Genomic DNA, 21,703 nt, shown 5'->3' on the forward strand with positions numbered 1-21,703 from the left:
TTTTTTTAAAGCTGTCAGCCAACTTCATTGGATCATAGGCTATTTTTTACTGCAAAATTTATTTTGCTGTTCTTTAAATTAATTCACGTGTATCAGTGATGATCTTTGCTATGGGACTGCTGACTTTGTATTTCAACATAGTCAGGTGCTGAGTGTAAATTTCACTGACTGACTGAAAGTGCAGAGGAAATGAGTGGGTAATGAGAGCAGAGCAGCCAGTTCTTTAATTGAATTAAAAGCTGGGTGACACCAATGCAGACACCTGTCCAATTACAGACAGGCCAAGGTGTTTACCATTGCTGTACAAGCGATTTGAAGATGACAGAAATCTTTCCGCCCACAGATTAACATAATGAAGGAGAACAGATTACAGTGGATGCTGGCCAAACAGATAGGATGGCAGCTGAGAAAAAAGTAGTTTGCTGAAGTATGTAAATAAAATCTGTGCACTTCCTATTGCCTACCTATGCACATCTGTTTCTTTGTTGAAATAAAACAGTGCAAGAATACATGTGAAGGAAAAACATTAATTAGGAAATGAGCAAATTATTTTCCTAAATTGCTGCCTTTGCTGAATGAATTTTTTAACAATAACCCTCCTGTAGTAAAGGGGTTTATTTGTTTGCTTCTTTTTTCATGCAAATTCTCTCAGCCTTTTACAAACCTACCTATGCAATGTGAAGTCTGTTGTGCTACAGGTGCCTCATATAAAACCTTATTACTTTCAAAAAAGTGAACCAAACAGCCTAATCCAAACCTTCTGCACATGCTGGCATCTTTTTGGATATGTCTGATAGTCTGCAGTTCCCAGTGCCTGAAATCATCAGTAACCCTGCAGAATGTCTTCCATGAGGAAATGCAAGGAGCATTAATTCACTGCTTTGTGAGAAACAAATGCTACAAGTGCTAAATGTACAAATCAAACTAAATTGCTTCCTAAAGCAGAGCAGAGTGAATAGTGAGAAGCCATATATTCTGTGCCCTGCTCCTTTTGACCAGGAACTTGCAAATGTCACAGTTAGAGGATTTGGTTTCTGCTTGTGTTTATTTGCTGAAGGTAATTCCCAAAGAACCTTTTATAGTTTCCTGCATTTAACTTTCTATGATCTGGAAATAAGTGGAAATACTGTCTTGTGCAAAAAAAGCTGGTGTTTTGACTAATGGAATTTCTGTGATGAAGAACTTTGTGTAGATTCCAATACTTCTAATACTTTACAGGCACAGTATTACCTAAGAGGGGCACACAAGAAATCTGAAAAGTGACAAGGGCATGTAGTGAAAGGACAAGGAGTAATGGCTTTAATCTGAAAGAAGTTAGGTTTAGATTAGATATTGGGAAGAAATTATTTACTGTGGGCATGATAAGTCACTGGAACATGCTGCTCAGAGAACTGTGGATGCCCCATCCCTGCAAGTGTTCAAGGCCAGTCTGAATGGGACTCTGAGCAGCCTGGTCTAGTGGAAGATGTCCCTGTCCATGGCAGGAGCGTTGGAACCAGATGATCTTTATAGTCCCTTTCAACCCAGACCATTCCATGAAGACATTATTTCCTATTTTCTGCTTTTTTGATGACTCTTAAAAATATTTTCCTTCCATCACAGGAAGATTACAGGAACATTTCTTTGATGGTGACTGACACAGCATTATTTTTCTTTCCTGTCCCACTTACAGTGGATAATAAGGTGTCAGTGTAGCTCTCCACTGTTGACTGGGGATTTACAAAATCAAAGTATGACCAGAGCAAACAGACGCTGATCAACTGGTTTTAGTTTAACACTACTCTGAAGTAAGAGCAATTACTTGTGAATATCTCTCCATTGGTATGAGTAGAACTGCACTTTAGAGAATTCAAATGGAAAGACCATTGCAATACCAACCTCTGAAGGTCTTTGATTGATTGCAAGAAAGGCATAAGTGTTGCTATTTCAGTCAAAGCTAATCTCATATTTTCCATGTGAACACACCTATTACTAAACACCATATAAACATGTACAGACTGATGGTTCTACTCAGAAAATAATATGTTTGAGCTGTAACTGTTAATTTGCAACATCAAATTCTCCATGCCCTTTTTGTGGTTATAAAGGCCTTATGTGGTAAAAAAAAAAATTCTTTAATGAAACGCAAAGTTATGTGGCATTCTGTTAGTGTAGTAACCCAGTGAAGAGCAGTAACAAGGACTAATTTTGTCTACCTGTTTGTGGACATTTAATGCTGAGGGGATTTTCAGACTTCTTGTACTGTGGGACAGTTGGCCAGAAATTACGGTTCTTTGATGTACTGTTGTTTTTTAAGCTGGTTTGCAAAATCCTAGTGTTGGACAGTTTTGAAATAACATAGTTTGCTATAAATTTTATTAATGGAACACCACATTGATTTTGCTAGTGCTGTGAGAGTCAAGGTGAGAACATGGTTTGAAATAAAACTTGGCATGAATTGTCCTTCTTTTAATTACTTCTGTATTTAGATTCTATGTTACTTTATTGTTGGACCTACTTGGAAATGGGAAATACTGATGTTTCTGAAAGTGACTGTAAACAAAATTTTCCCCCTTGTAATCCTTTTGTATATGATAATTCAAAGTGTTGCAAAACGTCCTGAAGTAGTAAGTAGTGATTTGTTGTATTTGTTGTAACAAGGAGCTGGTTGATATGTGAGAATTTAGTAACTTGTCTTCACTAACATAAGCAGGATCTGAAATAGAATAAGGCTCCAGATCTTTTCTTCTTGTAAACTCTTGGTGTCACCTGAATTATGTTGCTGTAGCAGTGCAGCAAATGTATGGTCTGTATGCTGCCACTGAGTGGGAGACAAGTGGAAAGTTTCATAGAAAAAGATATTTCAGTTAATGGATTAACAGAGGCATCATGGGAGAGGAGGCATTAAAAAAAACTTGTTCTGAGAGACAATGAAAATTCCTTGGAAAAACAAAATGAATAACTGAAAAAACTTTGAGGCAGGGATTAAGAAAAAACTCCTTAATTGTCATTGTCACATTAAAATACACACCTCAGTTTTTGAGTTGTATCTGTTTAAGTGAGCATAGTTAAAGAAACATAGGTGAATCTTTAGTGCTAAAAATGGGATCAAATACCGTTTACTCTTAACTTATTTTGTAAAATTTAAGTCATGGGTAACAGTAATGGAACGTTAAATAATTTTTCTTTTCCACCTGTAACAGTGGAAGCCCGTAACAGAAAACTTTATTTTCCCTCTGCCTGTGTCTGCAGGTAATCAGTCTGTACACTGTACATGCATAACACCTTGTTTTCTTGTGTTGCAGGCACACTGACTGGCTTGCATCCCTTCACAAACTATGCTGTAACCCTAACTGCTTGCACTTTGGCTGGCTGTACTGAGAGCTTGCATGCATTGAACATCTCCACTCCACAAGAAGGTAAAGTAATTTCAAAGGTCTTGACTTCCACATTTCAGTCATGAATAATAAAACAGGAGAAGAGCTAAACGCTGCAAAGCCATTTGCTGGAAAACCCCAACCTAATTTGATGACAAAGTGCATTGCCAGACCATAATTGCTCCATTTTTTGGGGGGTGCGAAAATGAATCAAACTCCATACCCTTTAATGACATGCATCTTTAATAGCTGTAATGCAGATTAATGGGCTTTTTAATTGCTGTTACATTGTTCATGCAAGAGCCTTGTCATTAATATGAAGCATCTGAAAGATTAATGAAAGCTTCCTCATTTTACTATGGCTCAGAAGTAAATCTAGAGACAGTCTGACTAAAAAGAATTGATTGTATGGCACAGTATGAAATTGAGAATCAAACGGTTGATTTCCATGGTTTCTTTTAACCACTAAACACCAGCAATAGGCAACAATTATTTCAGTGTGATGAAACTGCCAAATGCCAATTGAGTTATTTATTAATTGCCGGTCAGATTTTCCCTTTTTTTTTTTCCTAAACACTTTTATATGTTGTTGTGGTCCAACTTAAAGGCTGTGAGTGTAAATTACATTAAGAACTAGGGCACAAAGAAAGAAACAAATGCATTGAGTTTTGACTTTAGAGTCTAGGCTGATACGTAATACACATCAATTACTAGAACAAATGCCCCAAAAATATCAGTGACATACCTAACTTTATTCTTAATTAAACATAAAGTTCACATCTCCTGGTTCTGTCATCCTAAAGCCATATTAATCCAGTTAAGATAATCAGTTACTCCAAATCCACACCAGTAGAATAATGAAGACTTTGACATGTATTTATTGGACAGTAGTTAATCTTCCATGATGCAAAGTAGTTTTCAAAATTCCCTCCCTCCCACAGTTCTTTGTTTTATCTTCTCATGTAAACTAGGTTGTAATACAGTACCAATAAAGCAAATAAAATTTAAGCATGAAGTCATGTGAATTATAGCCGTAATAATTAAAAAGATGTTGAAGTGTTGAAGTGCTGCCAAAGCAGGTTGTTGTGCAAGGTGTTGTCTTGATGAGGAAAGTACTGAAGATTGCAGTCTGACATTGCTAGAACAGAGTTTTGGTGTGACCATGTTAGTAACTGCCAGCAGCAGCAATCAAATCAAAATCCAATTATTGCCTCTTGCTTGTTCAAGGGAAGCTGACTGAGACTGTCTGGTGGTATTCTCCATGAAAGGGTGCAGCCTCTGACAGCCGAAGAGTTAATGGGCTCTGTGATATAAAGATGAAACACATTATTTCAATATTTGTGTATTTCTTTTTGCTGTGACATAGTAATTAAAAATAAATTGTTTATGTCCTCTTTTCTCAGCTTAGTGAATAAAGCAGGAATCCTACTCGTCATAACGGAATGGTTTAGGGTAGAGTAGATTTTTTTTTTTCCCAGAGATTGAATAAAGCCATGGGGAACATGTGTTTTATCCCTCAGAAGAATTGAACAAGAAGTCAATGTGTGGAATTTCTATTTTTGGATGCTCTTGTTGCATGGTCTTAGTAACAATAAATTGGTGATACAGAAGACAGACACCATATCACACCCTCCAGCTATCCCTGTTTCCCTATTGAAACATTCATTACTTTATATTGTTTTCACAATGCCAGGCACTGCTAGTTATTGTTTTAAATTGCTAGCACAGAGCTTGTAAATTACAAGATATTTCTCCCAGACTCAGGTCTCAGCTCTGCTCCCCCTGCAATATTCACTGGAATTCCTTGTGCTTCTAAAGTGTAACTCATTGGAACAGTGAAAGAACTCAAGTCTTAAATTATGATCTATTGCCAACTTCCAGTATATTATATACATAAAATCTACATTAAACAAACATTACTAAGTGTACTGAATTACGAAAAGTTTGAAATAAGGGGTAGTGCCTAAAAACACATTTGTGATTAGAATGATCACTTTGTAGTGAGGAATAAAAACCAGGAAAGAAAGTAAAATAATTTGTATTAAAAAAGGACTGCACTAAAATCCTGTACCCCTCACCTTGCTCAGTGTTATCAAGCTGAAAAGATTAAATTATAAAAGCATAATTATTCTCCTAAAAGCAGAGACTATATCACTATCTTTAATAGCAATTTCTGTTTGGCTAGGAATCCTCACATAATACAGGAGAATTCTCAAAATTCTGGTACATTGCAGGCATAAAGTCTCTTTTGAAATTTCAGCTTTACCAAAAATTATTCTGGTAGTAGTTTATCATTGAAAACCTTTATTATTTGTGGAACAACAATATGGTATAACGTTATACATTTTTTCACCAGCCCCTGAAGATGTGCAATCACCCATAGCAATATCCTTTCCCACGTCCCTGCTGATGAGTTGGAGTCCACCCACAACACCAAATGGTATTATTACACAATATACCTTATATATGAATGGAGTACCAATTTACTCTGGAAATGGGACTAAATATGTTGTAAAAGGTGAGTTCTTTTCTAGGTAGCATGTCAGATGAGATGGGTATCTCACAGTTGCTATGAATAATTGTTTGATTGACCCCTTCTTATTTCAGAGGAAAGAAAAATAATTCTAAAATTGGCTGGATGCACTTTAAAACCTGATGGGTTTAATATTTTAAAGAATCTTACTCTCGGATGGAATTCACAGAAACTAATACCACCATGGATGATGTAGCTCATTCTTGTGCCTCTTTCACAGGATCTGGGTCATCTTTTTAATGTTTTTATAACATTTTGGTTTCATACCATCTAGCTCTCAAAGCAAGTAAACTGCAAGCTGTTGAAGACAAGGTATTATGTACAGGTTGCATAGTTTTTCTTACTGTCTTCCTTAAATATTCTTAACTAGAGAGATACCACATTGTTTGCATGAATAGCCTCTGTTTAATACATTTATTAAAAGTATGAACTATTAATCTGTTTTCTTCTGGTAATAGTTATGCCATGTGCCAATAGTCAAATTCTATCAGTGCTCTTAAACTATTACATTGAAGTTAAGTGCCTGTTGTTTGGCAATACAATGAAGCATGGTAATCTGACTTTCTATTTTAATGTAATTGGTGTAGTTTAATGAATTATCCAAATTACTTGTTCAGGCATTATGCAAACAACAACAACAACAAAAATAATAATTAAAAAAAAAACCCAACCAAACCACAAAAAACCCATCCCCCAAAAACCCAAAAAGAAAATATGGAGCTAGAAGTATCATGCCACAGCATAAGCACCATTGTGGACCCCTCAGAATTTGATTATATTAGTAGGTACAAGTGAAAATAAAGCATTTCATATTGGACAACTCGGGGGGAAAAGGGTACGAAGACCTTACTTTCTTTTTAATGTAAGGCCTTAAAATTCAAAACCATTTCTGCATCTTGAGTCAGTATAAAACATATTTAAAAATTCATATAGTTCAAATTTCTTTGCCTTGCACAGGCCATAAGGTACTGGTGTGGTGGGTCAGTTTTGACACTGAAAAATGAATCCAGTTAGAGAACCTCCTGAAGGCTGTTGATGATCGCTATAATAAATAGTGCACACTTTAAGTCAAACTTTTTCATTCTGTATTCAAAGGTAATGGATTTTTCGTAACCATAGTAACCTTAGTGTATTTCTGGATAAATACACGAGGTATATACATTCTGGTTTTATTTTTGAATATAAACTACCACATTATGTATTACTAATAATATGAAAAATAGGATATAGGTTAGCATAATGACAGCTCAAACTAGTGTGCATTTTTCTTCTGCAAAAAATAAATATTTATCAAAAGTGTAGGTTCAATTAATTTCTCCCCCATCTCCCCAGTTTTCTAGTATTCTTGCAGTGCCATTTATCTTTTATTTTTTGCAAGATTTCCATTAATCTCTCATTGCCTTATCATAGCACTGTTCTTAAAAATTTTGAAGTGCAAATAGTTTTGCTTCCAATCTTACTAAAATCATCACTGAAAGTTCATGATTGGTAGTTTTACCAAAATGTTCATCTGCAACCTGGTTATAAATGGGCAAGTGATGTACAATGTTTGAGGAAGTGTTCACACTAATGTATTTTGGTTGGTTGGTTTTATATTCATGTCTGATTGTAGTCTGAATTAAAGCCAAAATGAATGCTTATTGATAGAAACTATGGTCAAGTAAATTTTGTAATTATTCCTTGAAAATATAGAAAATCATAAGGCTCCTACCCTTAAATCTCAAGTGATATGTCAGAATAAATTCAGCTGAAGTAGTCAGATCAAATCTCATCTGGTTCATAAGTTTCCTAGAGAAGCTCTTGTTGCATTTATTTAGAAAGTATTTATTTGTATTTTACTAGAAATTTTTATATTTTTGGTCCTACTGAGCATTTAATGACTTTGATTTCAATTAACTTTTAGGCATGGATCTAAAGAAAACAGAAAATCTTAACTTACTCAAAAGAGAAGGCTGGTGGGTTGGATTGTGTTACCATAGGCTGTACACCACAAGGGCCACTCTTGCCTACCATTATGCACGTGGTGTGGAGATAAGTCTGTTTCCTTTGGATCCATTTTATGTAGCTGCCAGTTTCTCACTCTGCCTGAGGGAGAAGTGGCAATGTGAGCCAGCAGGCTGGGATTTGGGTCACTAGAAATCCCAGTCCTTGTGAATCAGGTTTATTTGAGATCTTGCTTAGATCTGCATATATCTTCAATTTGACCTGATTTAGCTTCTTCTCAGAGCCCAGGATTTTCCACTTTGTAGGCTAGATTTAAAAGAAGTATAACATAATGCTCTTTTTTTTCCCCACAAGGGCTGTGGTTTTCTGGTGAGAAGTTGCAGCTTTTGGCTTTGTAGTATTATGTTGTACACATCTTGGCTTTTTCCATATAATTGTCTTGTTTTCAGCATTTATGCTAGTGATGATGGTGACTTATTGCCACAACATGATATGCTGTTGACCCTAAACAGAGGGACAAAGTTCATTGTCTCTGACATCTGCTTCTTATTTACTCACCAAAATTATTTTCCTAATTTAGTAAATATATGAGTTAGTTCCTGGCCAGTAGTCCATACCAGAAAGTCACAGATTCTTCCTGTGTTTTTGAAGTGCTATATCTATTGAAATGTGATGGTTTTCAAAACCTTTCTTTTTAAGAAGACATAAATTCTGTTCAAAAAGTAGTACTTCACCGACTTTCATTTCAGACTGGGGAAAGTGCAATCAGTTTAGGCTCATACTAATCAATCCATAACTTGAGGAGGAATATGTTTTCTCAATGCCTTAATGGCAAATATATTGTTAGCTTAATTTCTGATCTTGACAGTTGTTGAGGGCTTGAAATACTCATTGATTTTCATGGAAATTCAAGTGTTTGTTTCCTCTAGGGGTTGAGCTGTAATTAAAAAGGAAGCCCTTTAAAAGCACATATGGCAAATGTACACTTTAGCACATTGAAAAAGGAGACCCATTAGGCATCCATCATCCATTAGTGCCTTTAAATATTTTCCCCATATTGACAAATTTGGTTTCTGTGTTGTGAGTAATGAAACACTGAAATGAAGCCAGCCCCTCTACCACAACACCTGTATTAACTGTCTGCTGGTAATTTTTCTGCCTCCCACCTTTATGCATTTGCTTTACGTGGTGTGTTCTATTTCCTCGTGCAATCTGGGTTGTATTTCACATCCTTTATTCCAGTGAAAGCCTAGTGTCTCCAAGGGACAAGCCAAGAGGAAATAGTCCCAGATCTCAAATGGAAGTTAGGCTGTGTGAATCCATGCCCCCCCTGTATTTATGCTTTCATCTCTTTTGTGTGTGAGTGCAGAAGCTCCTGTACCAGTAGGGTTCTGCTCCCCAAACCTTCAGACCTTACTGTTCTGTAGATGACTAGCAGCTGTGAGGAATTGGAGTAGCTTGTACAGTTATCTTCAGAGCTCTTAACATAGTGAGCTTAGAAAGGCTTTTGATTTTAGGAAAATTTGAGTTGATTTTTGTGGGAAAGGTAAATATTCTTCTCATCCAAACACTCACAGACAAAACTGAAGCTTCTACTATGAAATATGAAGAATTCTTAATATAATTATTTTAAAGATAATTTTAAATTTATGCAAGGTATTCCTTCTTGTCTTCTCTTTTGTTTAAATTACTCTCAAAAATTTTCTGCCTGTCTTAGATGAAAGAGGCAGCAGGGTGTGTTTTGTCCAGACTAGTGGCCTGAGCTGGTGGGGCCAATACCACCAAAAGAAAGGTGGCCTAATAAATGTAGAATGTTATAGCATGAGCAGAGCAGAGATGATCAGATGTGACCCAAGTGCCTAGGGTTTTTTTGTGGGGAACGTTATTGATGTGAAGAAACTTGAGAAAAAAAAAGGCTAGAGCAAAATATTCGTGTAGTCTTAAAAGCTGAACATTTGATGGGCTGTGAAAAGGTGTTCATTGTTTAAGATGTTTGCAAAGGGAAATTCCTTTGTAGATACTTTAGAAAACAAAACAAGACAAAAAAATGTGAATCAGTCTTTGCACTGAGCTTGGCATTGGGGATGTATGTCTGCATTTTCTGCAGCCCCAGGTACTTGACAATATTAACAAATTGTGTTCGTAGAATTTTCCTAGCAGAATCTAATGGTTCTCATCATGAATCTTTAAAAGGAAGATATTCTTATTAAGACTCAGCTGTATGAAACTTATTTTTCTCTGTCAACCTGAAAGAAGTGTTTCCAGTTTTTCAGGAAAGATATTGTGTCAGCTATGTTACAAGGGCAGATCCTCAACTGAGTTAAGCGAGTATAGAGTTATCCTAAATTACATGTCCAAGAGTTTATGAAAAAATATGACAGAGTACTTTGTACCAGGTTTCTGGGCAAAATATTAGGGAGAGCCTTGGAAAAGGTGAGAAAGAGCTTTCATCACAATTTTTTTTTCTAAGTGGGTGAACTAAGCTTTAGCTTATTCAAATTGTTATTTGACCTGAGTGTGGAAAGGCTGATCCTACAAAACCAGGTTAGAATGGGAGCCTTGTTTTTCTGTGAGGAAGAGACAGATGTTTGACATCTGTTCAATCAGGGCTTAACATATCTGAACTTGAAAAATGGGAGAATCCCAAATTAGTACCTGTATTTTTTGTGTTGCTCTAAACCAGTAGTGATTACAGTACACATCATGCACAGCCATGTGCAATGACATTTTACTGAAAAATTGGCAACATTTTGGGTCCTTTTTACTCCGTGAATACTACTGCTTGTTTTAAATGAGACATCATGATAATAAAAGCAGAATCCATCATACTATCACTATTGCACTAATTGCCAAGTGAAACAATTTGAGCAAGAACATCCACAGAATTGTATGTAGAAGATAATTGCAGTAAGATGTATCACTGCAAGAAGTTGAACCACTGAGATGAAAATCCTTATTATCTTATGTCTAAGATGTTGTTTGTGTGGTTACTTTTCATAGTTTCCAGCTATTGCCAAGTTTAAGAACAACAATTTACAGCCCTAAGGATTTGCGTTCCTTTGTTTTAGGTCCTGCTCAAAGATGACAGGCAGCTTTTGCCTTAAAGGACAAACAATAGAAAAATTCTGTAGTCTTCTGGTATGTGTTTATTCCCCATCTTCCAGGTTGCAATGAAATACTTATAAATACTAAATGTACCTGGTCTGTTCTTTCACTAGAGGTTTTGGAAAGAGTTGTTTGTTATCAAATACAATGTTAGTGCTGGATTTATATATATTATCACCCTGAATGTCACAATTCCTCATTTTTTTGTGAAGCAGAGACTTCTTTAACACCATGGTGAGCAATAAAAGTTAGTTTTCACCTCTTTGCAGTTAGAATTAGCTATCTGAAACCTCTTGCATGTGACCAAGTGAGACATGGCCCAGATTTTCACCCTTATTTTAGGGTGTTGCACTACTGTGCAACAGTGCTAGGCCAACCCTTCCTATCTGGTTTAGCAACACATCCCTAAGTCATATGGGACGGCATATGAAGAATGCCTGCTGCTTTATTGTGGCCCCAGTGTGCATTTCAGTGATCATCTCTAGGTGCACCTGGCACTAGAGGGCAGGGTGCACCTGCCTTACAGGAGAAGCTGCCTTCCTCTCAAAGCTCTATATGTGCAAGAGGGCACATTTGGTACACCTGAAGTGGCAGCAGTGACATTGGCGGTGACCGGTGCTATCGTGATTAATTCCACAGAGCCAGAATGCAGATTCAGCAGGCACAAAACCAAAGGGCAAATGGGCTGTCTGAGCCTGGCGTCCCGGTATTTCAAATTCAGACAGAAAGATCTGGTGCACTCACTGGACTTAATAATACAGATCTGGGGAATTTAGAAGGGAGGGGGGCAGGGTAAGGGTAAAAGCATTATGTTTATTTGTAGCAGCTCTGTTGTATCATTTTCTATTGCAGTGCATTAGTGCAGTGTTAAATAAAATCTGCTTATTTAAAATCCTTTTAAATAGTGTTTAAATATTTCCTGCTGATACAATCTGCTAAAGTAGTTATCCTTGCTGCAGATTTCAGTTAACCTTGTCGCAGATATTAAGCCTGAAGCTACACAGACTTTTAGGGACCTTGATTATAGAGCAAAACCTAATGGTGTCATTATAAAACCACAGCTGGACAAGCTTCTGGAGTCCTTGTCCTTTGATCAGATTTGGGTAACACAGCAAGCCAGGAGAGAACTCACGCTAACCCTGCTGGAATTGCTGAGCTCTCAGGTTACTTGAGTACCACTTTCTGAAAATTAAAATGCAGCACAAATTATAAAATGAAAGTGATTGGGACCTCCCAGTCTTCTGTATGTACCTAAGTGAACTGGAGAAAAATAGCTTCTCCAGAGCTAATAGCTGTAGGACAGGGAGAGTATTTTTTCTATCATTTCCCTTCTGGCACATAAGAGTTATTTTGGCTATGGCTCTGTTTTCTAAATAAGGAGAATAAAAGCATTGATTTCCTGGCTTGTCTAAGTTCCATGATAAGAAATAAAGCCCCTAAAAAATGTAAAACTCTCAGATTATTTTGTCTGGTGGTATTCCTTCAAAATATTTGTCACAATTCCATGTATGTAAGCTTTTTGTTCTCTATTTTCTCCTTCAATATCTAGATTAGCAAGCTGATTTGAAGATGCTGAGATTTCTTCAGATAGCATTGTCTGTTGAGAAGGACACATTTAAATCAAGAGTTCATTGAGTTCAATTTGTAAAGTGTGAATTTACAGCCTTACAGCCTTTTATCTCTTTTTTAGCTCAGCAGCAGAGCTTACTTCTTATGTCCACATATAATTGCCTTATAGGTGTTCTGCACTGGCATGTGGATTTGTAAGTCTTCTCCAAGACATCCTCTCCACAGTTAGATAGCAGCAAATTCTTATTTTGCCACTTTCTGAGACTAGGTTGTTGTAATGTTGTACGTGTGAACCTCTTTTGGGTGAACTTGCCAAATCTTGCCTGCATTGCTCTTGGATTTTTCTGAAGGGTCTAATCTGTTTCTCTGCATTTTGTCTTTTGTCAGTGAGAGCTTCACATCAAGTGTCACAGTTTCTCTTTGTGAGCTGTTGCCTCATGGTGACCACCGTTGTGAAACAACAAGAGAACTCTTAAGATTTACAAGAACTAGGATATGCTTTCTTGGTCATGTTGTGCTCATAGCCTGAAGTACTTTCTGTGGGATCTTATTTTCAGCAGTATGCCTGGTAACTGGGGTTTGCCTGAAGCTGGTAAGGCAAAATGGTGGGCTCTGTTCAGGTTTTAATTTTTCTGATAAAACAGGTGCATAAGCATATTGTTTAAAAAACATTTCATCCAGTCACTTTTTCCCTAAGTACTTTAGAAAACATCAGAAACTGTGCAAGGTTTTATGTTGAAATTATAAATAATATATTTATAGATCAAGGAAAAATGTCACTGCTTTTCTGAAATATGTTTTTTTTTGGTTTTGCCAGGATCATTCTGAGATGCTTTGTAAATGATTTATGCCTAGTTTCAAGTCATGCTGGACTAGGGTAAAATAAAGATATGGCACCTCTTGCACAGATGGACTACAGCCAAACTTACTGCTCCTGTTTGAATCTCTTGCTGTCCATTCATGAGGACACACCTCACTTAGCCATAACTTCATAGGCTTGCATAGAGAGAAGCAGCCTTCTTGATATTGCCAGCTGCATAATGAAACTTCTGACTTTTCCCTTATGCCCTGGAAAGCACACTCATGGTTCTCCTTATTAATTTAGGAACCTTTGGTCTCCTGAACTGCTAAACAGTTGATGGATATTTAATATGAAATAGGTATTTTTTTCCATGCTGCTGCATTACAGTGTGTTGGTTTGTCAGCTGTGATAATTTGACAGAGCAATACATGTGTTCCTGTTTAGCTTGTGCTAGACACAGACCCTTCTCTCTTTACCTGGTGTATCTCAACATTCCTTTATCAGTACTAGAACGTTGATAAATTATGACAATGTACAGGCAGGTAACACCACAGCAGAACTTCTAGATGTTTCCCAGCTGGGGTTTCCACTTTCCCTTGGTTTTACTAAATGCATGGCCCTGAGGGTGTTTAGTCATTTACCATTACTGAAATATTTATTTATTGAAAAAGAAGCCAGAAAGCTGTAATGAGACAAATTTATGGAAAGGGGAATCTGATTTTTGCATGTGTTTCATTCTTTTAATTTCAGCAAATCTGGGAAACTTCCTTAGAACTTGAATTTCTAAAATACTTCAATTAAAGTAAGTCCAGGCTTTTCTGAGTATTTTCCATCTTTCACAAGTCTTGTCTTGTCTTGTGTGTGAACAAGACAAGACTGTGTTATCAGGCCATAAAATAGTTGGATGTAAGTTTGATTTTTAAAAATATTTGGTGGTTTGTATGAATGGAGTATTAATGTATTTTCAAAATCTGTTTCTTTATCCTCCTAAGTTATGTGGAAATGTATGAAAGGCGTGGATGTTGTCCCAAAAAGCATGGGAGGCATTCTAGGGTACTTCCTCTCCTGTTGAATCACCGCCAGAAATCTAACTTAGGCTTCTATACTGATTGCTTAAATTGTTTACATAAAGCTTAATAGACTTTTTTAGTCAGTACTGAACTCCATCATGCTTTTCACTAGTCTTCCATGGAATATCTCTTTTTATGAAAATTTATTTCTGATTGAAGCATTTTGCATAAATTGTAGTTGGACTCTGAAAGCTGCTGGGGATTTTCCTCTTTTTTCTTTCTTCCATTTCAATGTTTTTTGCTGTATAAATAGAGCAACACATTAAAGTGATGTGTTACCAGAAAATTAACTAGTGGGAAAAAATATTCCACTGAACATAAAGCTAAACATGCCAGAAGAACATAATATTCATGTTCTTTAAGGAAGGCTTAGACTCATGGTCTTAAGATGAATAGAAATGTGGATGATAAACATTGTTATTTCTGTGTTGGCTGCTTTGGACATACGAGGTTCCTTGATTACAGACGTACATTTAAGTCACATTTACACTCTGCATATCTTGATTTTTTCTTTTTGCATGTCTGGGTATGTTTATGGCTGCCTAAGGTTGTTCAGAGGTGACCAGAGAATCCAGATTATTAGGAGATTTTGAGCCCTCATTGCTCACCCATCCAGGAGCTAGTGTTACTTTCAGTCTATTCTAGGAGAAATGCTGAGAATTAAGGAAATTGTCAATAATGGAAAGTAATCCATGTATATGCAGTATGTCAATAGCTTCCTTTTGAAAGCTGAATTTCATATTAACTTCAACTTGGAGCTATTTATGATCACTTAATTTTAATAGTTTTAGTAATTTTTATCTGATTGAGGAACAAAAATTGAATCCAATTGACAAGAATTTTTAAATATTCTCATGATCTGGCATGCTAGCCTTTTCATCAGCTCAAGGATAAGTTAGATTAAACATTTCTAGTAATGTGTTTTGAATGTTTTGCGGTATGACTCTTGGGATTTAGTATCATCGTTGCAATGTCACATAACAAGTTTTAAGCTGTTAAAGTGTACTGGGAATTAAAATACATGCACAATTTAAGTCTTTCTCCTATGTTTACAGGCAGAGAAAAGAAGCAGAGAAAGCTTGTCAAGTAAAACTAAAAATCAAGTGAGATACACTGAATAGATAAAAAGATTAATAAATAAGAAATTATACCATAAAAAAGAGGTACAAGCCTTGGCTTAGATATGGAAAGAAGTTGTGTGGCAGAGATTGAGACAAAATAAACAAATGGTAATAAGAGCTAGAAAATAACTTAAAATGTTTGCATGCAGGACAAAGGAAAACCCACGTAGATAAATAGACTAAGTTCAAAACACGTGAGAGAAATGACAAAGTAACGTCTTCACCAAAGAGCCTTTCCCTAGTGATTCTTCTTTGGGAGGTGAATAAGTCAGCATTATAGTGTCCCAGCCACAGAACCAAAAAATAGTAAACCAGCTAGACTGAAAAAGATCCCTGTTTCTACACCTTATCACCAGGTAACAGAGTTTTTGGAGGTAGAATTGCTGTGGGGAAAAGCCACAGTTTTGGCAAAATCTGTGCTATCATAAAAATTGTGGTCCCAACAGGTATTTACAGGCTTCAGCAGAGAAGCTGAGGATGTGAATGGACATAGAGATTAGTCTATTCCTCCAGGAGGTCCAGCTAGAGGAGCAGTATTTCACATTGATTGTGAATCATAGAATGGCCTGAGTGGAAAGGGACCTTAAAGATCATCTGGTTCCAATCCCCTCGGCAGGGACACCTTCTACTTGGCCAGTTTGCTCAGATCTCCATCCAGTCTGGCCTTTAACACTCCCAGGGATGGGGTATCCACAGCTTCTCTGGGCAACCTGTTCCAGTGCCTCACCAACCTCACAGCAAACAACTTCCTCCTAAAAATCTAATCTAACCTCCTTCAGTTTGGATCCATTCTCCATTGTCACTGCCTGCTCTTTGTCTTTCTTGCAGGCTCCCTTCAGGTACAGGAAGGCTGCAATTAGCTCACTCCAAAGCCTTCTCTTTTTAAGCTGAACAGTCTCAATTCTCTCAGCCTTTCCTCATAGGAGGGGTGCTCCATCCCTCTCATCAACTTGGTGGCCCTGCTTTGGACCTGCTCCAACAGACATATGTCCTTCCTGTGCTGGGGAAACATAGGGAAGTTTCAGTTGCAAGTCCTGCATTCTCAGTTGTGTCCCTGAGTTTCACAAGAAAATTCATAAAGATGATACCATTAATGTAACATAATGCAGGCATATACCCAGCAATGACTACTGACATAGTGTCAGTTGCTCTCCTGCAAAAAACAAGCAGTGATTATAAAACCTAAACCACCTATCTTGGAATGAAATTATGAAACAGTGGGACTGAGCAATGTACTCTGTTCTACACAGACAAGACTGGAGCAGGGAGAGGAGTGGGGTGAAATACGAAAGCCTCTTAAGGATTTGCCACTTGTGAATTATGCATCTCACTCTCACTAGTAGGCGTAAATGCATAATTCTAATCTGTTCTTATTACTTATTTATAGCACGCAGTAGAATGTAAATTCTGTGCCTCCTTTGTAGAGGCTTAACATGCTAGTTAAGGTATGCAGATATTTCAAGGAGCCTACATAGACAACTTTCTGGGCTTAACACTGTTGCCAATTAAAGGGCATAAACTTCAAACAATAAATTTAGCTAGCTCTCCCCTCCCATTTACAGGAGGAACACAGACACAATGTAAGAAATAAGGTGTAGGATCAACAGATAATAAGAAGAGCATTCATCTTGAAATAAACTACTCTGCATTATTATTATTTATGATGGTTTACTGTTATTAATAAAGTACATGTGGGACAGAGGAAAAGCCTGCAACAACCACTGAATTTATGAGACTGGGGACAGATGCATGCTTTTCCTTTTATATCGCTGGCACTGATCGATTTGTATTTTTCCCTGATGATGGTTTATGCCATTATAACTGTTTGGTGGCTCCTTACTATTGACTTATGGTTGCAAAGCACTTCACAAATGAGAACAAGCCTCTGGACATTATATCCTAATCTGCACATCCTGTAGATATGCCATAATACAGAGCAGCTGACTGTACCACCTGTGATCTGTGCACCCACAAACATGATTTATTCTGGTAATCCTAGTTTAATGCATCACATCAGATTGTGGCAGTTATGTTATCTGATGACATTACTGACACTACATGACATAACTGGGTAGTGCAACATGTCAAGTTGAAAAAAACTTAAGGCTTTTCATTTTTTTGCCTTTGTTTTCATGTGTGTGTGTTTTGAAAATAAAGATAAAATGAAACAAGACAAAACAAAAAGTAAGACAGAATCCAAGTAATTTTCCCCAACTGCATGTTGACCATATTGATGACTTCACAGCTTGGGCTGCTTGTTCTAGGAGAGAGAAGAGCAGGTAGAAATACAGTATATTTTACTACACTGCTTATTTTGTGGTCAGTGGAAAACTAGCTCAGCTTTTGTAGTCTTGCAACAGATTTAACTTGCTATAAATTGTCTTGTTTAGGAGCAGTGCTCAGAAGCTCAGTCCTCCCACTATCCTTGTTCCAGCACTACAGTAATGTCTTGGCAAACTCCTTTTTCCTCTTACTATAATTCAGGAATACAGAGCTCTTTGGTCCTAGGAAGGTGATAGTATCTCTTCAACAGAAACTCTTAAATCACATGATGCCTTGCCTGGATGGTGAGAGTTGTTCTCTAATCATCTTACATGCCTGGGACTGTACAAAATGGTGGAAAAAGTTACTTACTGTGGATATAAAATGCAGATATTGCTAAATAAAACTCACAACCTGTAAGTCATTAATCAACCTGTAGTTGATGACAGTTCAAATAGCCCTTGTTGTAGTTTTGCTGTTTAGGTTTCAGTTTCTAATGTTGAGTGTGCTCTCTCAAGCTTCTGCTTCTTTGATGAATTTTATTTTGTTGATTGAAGCAATTGTGTTGGCATTAAAGTGGTATTTTGTAATTTAGCATGCATAGTAAATTCTAATAAGAAAAATCTGCAGGTAAAATTGTCTCATTTTTGTCAAAATATTTATTTTGGAAATTAATTTATTTGATTCTATCCCTCCTTTACATTGCTTGGCAGAAAAGCTTTAATTAATTACAGTGTTAAAGAGTTCTCTGTTGTCTCAGATACAAAGACAGATGTATAGAAATCTTGCAGGACTGTTGTTCAGATTTGCCAATTATAGTGATGCTTACGTAAATAATTTTTAAACCATTATATTGATACTTAATAGTTCTCCCCCTGAGTTTGATTTACAATGATAAATCTGAATCTTCTTGTCAGCAGTAGTAGATGTTCCATGATTTTAGGTGGGGTGAGTTTTTCTGAAAATTCCACTTTCTGAATTTATTGAAGGTCCTTTTCCCCTCCGTTCCTCTCCCCTCCCCCTCTATTATTGAAAGGGAATTCATGGGAACAGAGCATCCTAATTGCTTTTCTCTGTAGCACTTACATATTACATCCCTGTATGGTGTGTCTTTGTTTCCTTTTCTGAGGTTGTTTTTGTAGCCTCTCTTCCTACGAAAGTGTTTGTAAGTCTGTGCTCTCTCACTGCTGTTTTCCAGACAGACTTTATTTCTGCACTGTGTAATATACACTATTCCAGATGAGACTGAACTATTGATTTATAGAAACTGGATAGTAATAGTTGCTGTTGCTTACCATAAATTCATATATAACCACATGTTACTTGCCACAGAGGTGTGTTTGAATGTATTCTTCAGTGGGTTGTAAAAGTGGCAGCCTGGCACTTCTCTTGACACAATTACCTCAGCGCCAAATATTAGGTAGATTTGAATTTTGTTTCTCCCACTACAGCAAGATTGGAATTACTTGGGAATACAGGATGTACTTCTGCTGGTGAGCCAAAGGGTTCTTGGCCATTCTAATGTGAATCCAGAGTAGTTCCATTTGTACAGAAGCAGGTGTCTGAGATTCAAATTCGCAATGTATTTGCTTAGTGCAAATATATTTTCCAGTTGTGAATATAGAGCTGAAGTAATACAGAGGTAAAATGTTCAAACCACTCTTCTTTCCTTTTTCAGTTTTTGGGCTCAACATTGACTGAGACATTATGGCTCTTATGATGTATACTAACAACTCCCCTCTATTTAAGCTGATATAAAAAATACAGTGACTGGATTGGAAGCATTCATGAATGGAAATTTTTATTTAAATCTTAAAATCTTCATTCCATATGATGTGTAAAGAAATGCCAAAGAGGGACATAAAACTAAAATAGTGTTATTGACCACAATTACTTCTCTTCATGTGCCTGGTAAAAATTAATGTGCTTTGTCTTCTTTCTGCTTTCTCTCCCTCTGACCTTCAAACTCCCTTTATTTGTCTAGCTTTTATAATTGAAGTAAACTAGGGAGACAGTGAATGGTTTTAATTCTAGTCAGCAAAGAAGTAACTTTGAAGTTCATTAGGTTCATTTGATGCTGAATGTTTGCACTGACTGACTGGCTCTCTGTTGTTTTGATAGCAAGAGAAGCTTTTGAAAAACCTCCCAAAATGTGTCCATATTTTTCTGATGGTGACTAATGCTGATGGGTCAGGGGAAAACACGGCAGGAATGTTATGGGAAGGAGGGTTCCAAGGAGCACCATGAGTCTTCTGTGGACAGTGACATGATATGTCTTTAGAGTTACACGAAGAATCAGGTGGATTAGTTGGTGGTAAAGTCTGAAGAGAAATTTAAATGTTCTTCTCTAATGTGTCCCTTCATCTTTTTCTCAACCATGCAGTGTGAGGCACTCCAAAAGATTTGATTTTTCTTCAGCTGAGCACCTCTAGAATTTCAAGCTCATGTGTCCTAACTGGAGAGTAAGAACAGCCTGGAAAATGTTGCATACTAGCTATCTTATGGATGTGGCTTTAAAACAGAAGACTGGAATACTTGCTTTCCAGCTTTTACAATGAGATAAGAGTATTAGGCATGCTTAAATAAAAATGTGTACCTATCTAAATGAGGTTAAAACTAAAATAGTTTTAATCAGGAATTGATGTTTATGTGGCCTTGTGAATTGGTCAGGATGAAACCTAACTTTTGAGGGATGAGTTTTAGCTGAAAGTACAAGGCTTTTGGGCAATAAATGGGAGAAAGCTTTTCTATGCAACTTTTAAGGGTGTAAGAGCATAACCAAGAGACATTGTTACTAAATGTGAAAGGAAACAAACTTAATAATCTTTGATGTTAAAACATAATTATCTTTAAAAGCCTTAATGGAATTTGGAGCTGTCCCTTGTCCAAAAGTGGAACTGTTTATAGGCATGTAAAATCTTTACTAATTGTTTGAAATAATTGCAAACTGAAATTATGAAAGATCCTTTTGTTTCACATCTGTTCCAGAGGGTTCTTCTACCCAAACATAACTCTTTTACACCATCCAATACAAAACTGTTATGTTTTGATGCTCCCATATGTTAAATGGTTTTGTGCTGTGCTCTGTATTTCCTAACTTGGGACCTGGAAGTTCCAAGAATTTTTCTGAAGTGCATAACTCTCAAAAGGAGTGAAGATTTCATAGAATGGTCTGGGTTGGAAGGGACCTGCTGTGGGCAGGGGCACCTTTCACTAGACCAGGTTGCTTAGAGCTCTATCCAAGCCTGGCCTCGAGAACTTCAAAGTTGGGGTATCCACAACTTCTCTGGGTAACCTGTTCCAGTGTCTCAGCATCCCCATAATAAAGAATTTTTTCCTTTATGAGTAATGTGGAAAACCAGAGATATTTACTGCTGAACTAATAGTTTCTAAAACACGTCAGCATTTGTTGGCCAGCTGGAAGCCAAGTTATTTTGTGCATGTGCCATTATGTCAGTCTTTGCTGTTGTTCTTAGAGAAGAACAACAGGTTATGGTGCTTCCTGAAAATAGTTATTTGTGACCCTGGGTTTATTTGTTTCTCATTTCTGGTGCTTGTTTTTAATGGCTTCGCAAAATTCTTAAAATTGTCACTCTGCAACATTTCAGAATCACATAAGCATTCCTAATTTTTATTTAAGGTCTGTTAGAGTTTGCTATTATCTTGGAAGATAGCTGTCTTCTTCAATTAATGGGCCAGTTGCTGTTGCACATGTGAAAGGCCGTCCATTGCTAATTTATGCATTTAGGTACATGAGCACTTTCTTCGTCTTGATTGAGTTGCCTGAAATACCTAAGAGGTGTAACTGATGAGACCTTATTTTTCTGAAATATTTTCAAGGAAGAGATGAGTGTGGTATGGGGTTGGTACATCTGTGAAATGATGCAGCATTAGTGTAATACCCTTCTAGAGAAAGTTGTACATTTGTGATGGCTCTTTGA

General features: G+C 36.9%; 1 protein-coding gene across 3 annotated transcripts in view; it reads left to right on the top strand.

Moving 5' to 3' along the window:
* Positions 1–21,703, top strand: part of USH2A (usherin) — a 383,112-nt gene that overhangs the window by 175,120 nt on the left and 186,289 nt on the right. For all 3 annotated transcript variants that reach the window (XR_014850703.1, XM_085054819.1, XM_085054820.1), the window contains exons 31-32: positions 3,285–3,398; positions 5,713–5,874. Coding sequence is in view for 2 of the 3 variants with exons in the window: in XM_085054819.1 (XP_084910945.1) it covers positions 3,285–3,398; positions 5,713–5,874 (276 nt within the window). In the remaining variant the exon portion in view is untranslated. The remainder of the gene's footprint in view (positions 1–3,284; positions 3,399–5,712; positions 5,875–21,703) is intronic.

Source organism: Lichenostomus cassidix, chromosome 3 (assembly GCF_008360975.1).
Source record: "Lichenostomus cassidix isolate B80296 chromosome 3, HeHo_3.0, whole genome shotgun sequence".
NCBI lineage: Eukaryota > Metazoa > Chordata > Aves > Passeriformes > Meliphagidae > Lichenostomus > Lichenostomus cassidix.